This window comes from Wickerhamomyces ciferrii, contig 00121 (genome assembly GCF_000313485.1).
Source record: "Wickerhamomyces ciferrii WGS project CAIF00000000 data, strain NRRL Y-1031 F-60-10, contig 00121, whole genome shotgun sequence".
NCBI classification, from domain to species: Eukaryota; Fungi; Ascomycota; class Saccharomycetes; order Phaffomycetales; family Wickerhamomycetaceae; genus Hansenula; species Hansenula ciferrii.
The window spans coordinates 1-8,442 of record NW_011887619.1 but is presented as its reverse complement, the minus strand read 5'-3'; the positions used below and the strand labels follow the sequence as shown (position 1 = coordinate 8,442).

At 32.0% G+C, this 8,442-nt stretch overlaps 2 protein-coding genes across 2 annotated transcripts; both read right to left on the bottom strand.

Moving 5' to 3' along the window:
* Positions 1–1,238: 1,238 nt before the first annotated feature.
* On the bottom strand, positions 1,239–1,682 carry BN7_3900 (uncharacterized protein; the record flags this gene model as incomplete). The annotated part of the gene is made up of 1 exon (XM_011275504.1): positions 1,239–1,682. The coding sequence occupies one exon, from the start codon at positions 1,680–1,682 to the stop codon at positions 1,239–1,241; it is 444 nt and encodes a 147-aa protein (XP_011273806.1).
* A 49-nt stretch (positions 1,683–1,731) lies between these two features.
* BN7_3899 (uncharacterized protein) lies at positions 1,732–5,703 on the bottom strand (the record flags this gene model as incomplete). Its single annotated transcript, XM_011275503.1, has 1 exon — positions 1,732–5,703. One exon carries the CDS (start codon positions 5,701–5,703, stop codon positions 1,732–1,734), a length of 3,972 nt encoding a protein of 1,323 aa, XP_011273805.1.
* Between the last annotated feature and the right edge of the window lie 2,739 nt (positions 5,704–8,442).

Here is an 8,442-nt window from a genome sequence, read left to right as displayed (position 1 = left end):
AAAGATACTGGTATGTGCTGTATCACACTCTAACCTGTATTAATCGATAGCGCTGGAGTATATCATATATCACATATATCTACATCCCTGATTGGGTCTATATTGGTGGAGTTATTCCAATGTATAAATCGGAGTTTTTCGCATGTTTGCGATTTATACTTTTGGCTCCGATTTATATTTTCCCATAGTTAACTCCGCGAAAATCAGCGATTTATAGTAGGAAATGGTATGTGGTATAAGGTAAAAAGTTAACCTAATATCAAAAGGGTGACAATAATTTGAAATATAGTTAATTGCACTTGTAACTGGAATTCGCGGATTTTGTTAGTAGACCCAAGTTTGAAAAAAAGTCCCCCATAGTTAATTTTTCATTTTTCAAAAATTTCAAAATCTCGAAATCCTTAACTATGGGAACTCAAAAAATTCGATGGGAGGTTTCTGTCTAGCGATTTTGCTCTGCCTAGCTCTTAGGGAGGGCTCCTTCTAGATTTCAAGACTCGATCCGTGAAGAGTCAATTTGGACTTTGAAATTGTAAATTTTATGATCATATGATATTAATATTAAACAACAACATTATCAAAGCCAGAAACACAATGTTTGAAAAGTACCTTTTGTCAAGTCATACTCAAACATTCAGAGGGAATATAAGGTGATTCATTATGCCGGTTACGTCGTTATACATGGGTGTTGGGAGTTATAATATAGATCAATTGTGAGTCTCCCCGGTTTAAATTATAAGTACGCTGCAAATTGTTCAAACTTTAGAGCCTTAATTTCAGATTTTACTAGTTACCTACAACTAATAATTCTTGATTTCACTAATATAATGATTATTATGATCCCATCACTTGAAAAATGATCTAATGAGGAATGATATAATTGGACTACAACGTTTCATGTTTATATCTTTTAAAAGTCACCAAAGGAGCTAGTGATTTTGATTTTGATTTTGGTGATTACCACTTATTTATACCTACCAATATACAAAACTACCATGCAGCTATTTATCGGTTATTGTATATTTGATTGAGTTCATCTTTTTGAAACCTGCAGAGTCCAGACACGTCTATTATCAACAAAATAAGTTTATTATTCACAATATCTAGGGTTTCTCGAGAATTTATTGGAACTTATTGATATTTCTTTTTTGGATCAACATCAAAAAAACTACTACATTGAGACCAGTTTAGCTGGATTAATTTTATATTAAGCACTAAAATATGTGTATATTATAAGTTCAATTTAGGACATCCTCCCAGTTTAACTGGTAATTTGCATCAACAAGATCTGATGATTCCCCAAGACTAGCTGTATCATGGCCATTATCATTAATATCTCTAGTTCTAATGTTGCTAATTTCATTATGTAGTTCAGCAGCTTTTTGTTCCTCTACTTGAATAAATTTATCTTTATTTAGCATTATTTCCTTGAAACCAAAGAAAGTGGATGTTGAACTTAATTTTAAATTCTCCAATTTCATAACCACGCTTGATATAGATTTCATATCTAAAATCTCAAGCTTACAACTAGATTCTGTTTCAACATAAGGATAGATGGCATATTCACCAAGATATTGGTACTTTATCCCTTGGTGAATTTTCCCGATTGCCACATCATATACTTCATCTTTACCAGCAATGGTTACCTTTAATATGTAGAAAATCTCTGCGATCCCAAACATTACATTAGATTGTGGAAACCTTTCACAGGCTTTTCCATTCTGTTCATTGTTACCGTCTCTTTGTTGACCAAAGGTTGAAGTTAAATTTGAAGTTGCAAGTTGAATCTGAATCTGAATCTGAATCTGAATCTGAATCTGAATTTGAATTTGAATTTGATTCTGAGTCTGAATCCGAATCTGAAATATTTGAATTATTTGAATTTGAATTTAAATTTGAATTTGAAGTTGAATTTGAAGTTGAATTTGAAGTTGAATTTGAAATATTTGAATCTGAATTTAATTGATTATTGTCATCATGAAAAGCTTGTTTTTCACCAAATGAGCCATAGTATCTGATTAACACAACACTGTTAGATTTTAAATTTAATCGATCAATATGGCGGTTTCCTGCAATTTCTTCACCATAAAGATTTTCAATTGATAAACATTTAGGAGATGAATATATAGTTTCCATATCACCAACTGGGTTCATTATTGTATATCTTGGTGTGAACTTAATAGAAACTTTCTTGTTCTGAAACAAACTTTTTGTTTCTTGTTTGCCATAAATGTTCTCTAACTTTTCTTTAATGACCTCCAGAAACCTAATATTCACTCGTTTTGTATCCACTTTTTTCAAGGAACCACATCCAAGTATATTGATCTCTGGATCTTCAACTTCATACTTTGTTTTTAATTTTTTTTCAATTTCTTGAACTTTTGATTTTAAAACTGGATCATTTTTAAGTTTTTCAACTAATTCATTTTCTAATTCATCATATGATTGCGCGGTTCCACCACTGGTAACCAGTTCCATCATTTTTAGCTTAAATTTCATTGGAATATTTTCACAGATATAATCTTTTGTGATTTTTCTATATTGATAATCAAAAACATTCTTACTAACGCATGATATAGACTTTAATAATGCATCTAATGACCCTTTTAAAGCTATATCTTTTATACTTGCACTTTTTATTACCGTATTTCTAGATATTATTGACTTCTTAAAAAACAACATCTCACGTTCGTTTCCGAAACATGAAAACAAACCTAACCTTGAATACATAGAGCTCCATCGTATGAGATGGCCAATTTCATGAAGAAATATATTGACATGATTTTCAAGACCAGCACTTTCATAAAGACTTTCTAACTCATCAACTATTTTCCACATATCATCTTCTCGATCTAACCACGTTTTTTTAACAAATCTTCCAAGAGCAAGATGAAACACTGAATTTAACTTGAATATTATGTTCTTAAAATCTTCGTGTATACCATCAGCTGATGCAATGACCACCGGTAATAGCATCTGGAGCATTAGAAGCTGGTCACATTTTAAGTACCCTTTTAAATCATTTGAAGTGAATTTTTCTGAAAAATGTCCTGGTAAACTATTTGAAATTTCATCAAATCTTCTATTTAATTCTTTTCTACCACTTTTTGATACTAAAAAAGTATTCTTATCTATGAATAAGACATTTTGTATCTTGGACATTAAGTTTTCAACCATATGCATTGAATCCGGTACTATGCCTGGTGTGCATCTCAGTGTTTCAGTAAACGTTAGCATCTCAGTAATTGATTTGAAACCTGCTATAGTGCTTAATTCTGGATTTCGTTTCAGTATTGGCTTGATCAATTCACGATATCTTGAATCTTTAAACCTGAGATTTGTATATCCATCAGTAAAATATCCGCTTTCTTGGCGACTACCTTTAATTGCATTCAGTGATTGTAAAGCATCTTCCATCTCTTCCACTGTATCTATATCTTGAAATTTCATTCGGTTCATAACCTTATTCACATTTCTAACAGCACCTAATTCGGTATCAATAGTTCTAACATAAAGCACGCAGCACCTACAGCTGGAATTAGCATTTGAGCCTTTACTCGATACAACTTTTGCAATGGCCGGTAAATCACCAGAAGTTGCTAAATGTGTTAAATACACTTTATGCTTCTCCCCATTTGGTGATTCCACCATGGTTCCATGAACTTCAAGCATCCCTATTTCAGCCATGTATTCTGTCATGTAATGATTGTAGTCTATCTCTTTAGTGGTATTAAACCATGGAAACGCAGCAAGTCTAAAACATATCGATTGATCAGAATTGGTATCAGATATGTCCAATATTTTTAAAATACAAGGCCAAATCTGACTTGAGCGGTTAATAGAACCACCGTCTAGTTGTATAAAACACGTTAGATTATAATCTGACCCGTTGTAGTAAGACTTGTTGCTCTCAATTCGACGACCGTCTGGTAGAATTGCATTTCGTTTTCTTGATTTCATGATACGTACAAAATCACTGCTTTGAAAGCAGAGAAATTCTTCTGAACTATCACTACTTTCAAACAGAAATTTCTTGTGGAAAGCATCAATCCTTTTAAATAGTTCAACATTTTTGAAAATTGCCACCAAAAACACTTTAATTGATAGGTAAAAAAAATATTCACAATCAGCTTTTCTACTGGTCTTGTGGCAGATACAGCATCTAAATTCAACTTCATTATCCCATTCAGCTCTTGAACTTGTAGAACACTTTTCAAAACTGCAGCAATATATCTTTTTTACCAGCTTGTAATCTGATAACATTTTTAAAATTTTTATTGTATCTCTCTCAATAACTCTTTTATCTTCACCAAGAGAATTCAAAGTTCTAAAGTTTTGATCTCTAATTTCTTCAAATAGCTCTTCTTTGTTTTGAATGTGATCAAGTTTCTCTTTATAATCGTCACCATAAACGGAACGAGCAGCGATTTCAAAATCATTGGTGATTTCATTGGAAGTAGATCTACTAATAGATCCATTAGAAAATCTAAAAAGAACCAAAGCCTTCAATGCATCAAGTGGATTTTTTATACCCTCAAAAACTGTTTTTTCTAATTGCTTTAGAAATTCAATGGCATTTGTATCTTCTTCTTCATCATCAATATCATAATTTGTTTCAGTATTCTCAGCTGCATCTGCTAAATTCTCCACCCAATCATCATCATCTTCTTCTTCTTCATCTTCAACTTCTTCTTCTTCTTCTTCTTCTTCAGCGGGAGTATCTGAACCAGTTATGTTAATATTCAACCTTCTTCTCTTATAATTAGACATCTCCAGGTTTTCAATCTCAAGCACTTTTGAGATTATTTCCATTTTGAGTTCCTCATCTATAGTCATCTTGACTTTTGTAAACTCTTTTGGATTCTCAATTATCCCAATTTTCTGTTCCCAATATTCATCCATCTTTAGTATCTGTTCAAACGGTATATTGTTATCACTTTTAATTCCCGCTTTATTAATGATTTCAGCAACTTCTCCTCTATTAAATCTCTTCCTAACATGGCTTATTAGCTTAAATCTTGGCCCTGATAATTGATTAAAAAATATGTACTCATGTTGATTGTTTCCAGTAGTTGAAATTGACCTTGTTGTTAATTTTGGTTTCACCAAATCAATGTAGGGTATATGCACAATATCCCATTCATTCATGTTTTTATTGTAATTTGATTTCTTGATGATGTGGGTTTTTTCAATACCTTTCAATTCATTATGAATTACTCTTAGGAGCCTATATGATGCTTGTTGAAGTACCACTTTAACAACAAATGAACTATTTGGATGCTTTATAGTTCTCTTCAATTGATGCGAATGGTAATAAAATAATTCTGGATAAGATTTAACTATTTTATTAATTAAATTATCAAATTCTTCGTTTGATTTCAGCATTTCTGGAACAATGTTTGAGTATTCAGAAACATTAATGTTTTTCTTAAGAGATAGCAATTTGACGAGCTCAAAGCAAAATAATAGAAAGTTGGATATGTTTATATTCAGAGTATGTGATTGTTCTTCATTTGCTGTGATGTGTTGAGGAATATTTAGCATCTCTTTTATCCAATTGGAATGTGTAATTGATGTTAGATTAATGAATATACTTTGAACCTTATCAAAACCGTATTGAATGTCCTTAGCATCTTTGTTCAGTTTGAGTTCTTGAAGCTTTTCAGTCACTATATTCTCTATGTTCATGGTTTGATGAGTCATATGAGTAAAATTATCCTAGCTTGTAATTTATTCTAGCTCTAATGTTTGTCTGGTCATTAATTATAATTCTTCAAGAAAATTATATTCTTCGTCGAACTTTTCATGGAATTTCATGGAACTTCATGGAACATTTTCACCCAAAAACTTCACCCTACCGTCGGAGATGACTCAATTTTCTTCGCATTTTACGTATTTAGGACTTATTTGCCTAAGAAGGAAATTTATTATGTAACGGATTAGTTATCAGAGCTTTCCAAAAATATTTAAAGCTTGAATTAAACCTTTTAAACGTTGGTTGTATGAAACATTAAATATATGTAAATAATCCTAGAGCTCAATATTTTATCATTAGCATTTCACTTGTATTTAATTCGATAAAATAAATTTTGATTTTCTTTGCATTCAGAAAAAAAGTGGACGTTAAAAATTTTATTTTTACTTTCAAACTAAAATAATCCAAAAATCTAAAAACTTTAATCCATAAAAACCACCCAAAAACTAGTTTATAGTATTCCTTTGTCCGAATAACTAGTATAAATGTAATAAAAGAACTATATTACAATACAAATGTTGTTAGTTAATACTAATTTTCCGTTATTTCGGATTTTCTCGCCCACAAATTACATAATGTGGAGGTAATCAGCTCTTAACTATGGAGCTCTATATCTTTGACACATCGATATGCAAGATTACTATCAGCTCTTTAGCTCTTAACAAAGAAATCCCATAGATTAGACGAGAGATAAACAAGGGAGGGTATTGTTTCACCCCCGTTTTTAGTTTGGTCGAAACTTTTTTTGGTACGTTGCTGTGGTGATTTGTTTTGATTTTGCTCTCGCGAATTTCCAAAAAATCATAACAACCTTATGTTTACTCGAAATTTGAGCTAGAACACCCAAATAAGGAGTCTATGTTATCTTTGAATACACATTTATGGGCCTGGTGACATTAGTTTTAGTTGTTTAGCTGAATTCAATTAGCTATAACAGCTCAAAAGTCCACCCTATATATATGGTGTTATGTACGTTGATGCATTAGATTGACCAAGCCTTCCACCCTGGTCAGATCTGCGATCGCCAAAATCACGGAGATCTTTGAAAAACTGGTGAAGATGTATACAAAACTATTTGACGCGTGAAAATGTGCATCTATGACCATAAACAAGGTATAAAAAGTAGAAAAGGATCAGGCCAGAACATTTCATGTGGAATGTAGCACGTCCTGAAGGAGTGGTTTCCTAATTGGATCATCCTAATTGCGAATTCTGGGCTTAACTATGTATGCACAGTACTTACCAGTAGCCAATAAGTTAACTTTATTTTTTTAAGTCTTAGAGAATTTTTTTTAAAAAAGTTCACCACTTGAAACATACGAAAGAACCTGAAAAATTATAAATAGAGGGCCAGTTCCCTCTTTTTTCAACTTCATTTTATTTTCTTTAAGTTTTTTTATCTTTATACAAATTCATTATATTTACAAGTCAATTAATAGTAAGTACTATAGTTACAAATATTATTGAAAGATCAATTACTAATATTGTTTCATTATAATTTATATGGTATATAGATTGTTGGTGAAGCTGTTGTCGTGTTTCAATTTTGTTGTTCAATTTGACTTTGGTTCATTCTATGTTGTTGTTCAATTTGGTTGGTTTATTCCTTTTGTTGCTTCTTATGGCTTAGATGCTCTCATTGTTATTGTTGGGTTCATTCTGCTGGGTTCGCTACAATTGGCTTTGGTGCTTCTTATGGTTTTGATGCTCTCATTGTTATTGTTGTTGGGTTTAATCTGCTGGGTTTTCTGGTATTCGCTTTGTTGGTTCTTATGGTTTAGGTGCTCTCATTGTTATTGTTGTTGGGTTTAATCTGCTGGGTTTTCTGGTATTCGCTTTGTTGGCTCTTATGGTTTAGTTGCTCTAATTATTGTCATTGGTATTGTCATTGGGGTTGCTCTGCTGCGTTTGTTCTGGTGCTTTTGGTGTTGTTTTTAATGCTGGTTTCAATTTGTTCTTTTGAATGGATTTTGATTACATAATCAATTTGTTCATTTGAATGTATTCTGATTACATAATCAATTATATAATTTATATAGCATTTTCAAATTTACATTTGATTTCGTTTTGAATTTTAAATTTGCAGTAATTTTCAGTCCATTCGAGTAATTCCTATCCCAAATTCCAATCTAAATTTAGCTTTTACTAAAATATGCATGCATATCAATCACGACGCGTTTGACGGTTATGCATTGCATATGGTTCGAACACGACAAAATTTGAGCCCTAATCACGTGCCAAATGAGTAACCCGGCCACAATAAGATAACCCGGCCGCCAAATCTGAGTCCTCCCAGCCCCTTCCCAAAAAGGAAGGAGTTTTGCGTAGGCCCCAATATTAATTTATATGGTCTTATGAGGTCAATTTCAGCCTAATTTTCGCCTAGTCCTCTACATACAAAAAAATCAGGAATCTCCGTTACAAGTGTGTCAAAACTATTGATGAAAAATGCAATAATTGGTTTGTGATACAAATTGTAATGAACAATAGATTACATTTGTATGAAAAAGTGACTCTTTAAGAGTTACTTGAAATGATGCTTGGGTATCATTGGGTTAAGTGTTTTTTCCGCTTTCACTTAACAAGGGAGTGTTTTGATTAAAGTTTCACTCATTGAGAAGAAGAATACTGAGATAACAGAGATCATTATCGTTGACGTTAGAAGAGTACCGAGATAATTGATAGTG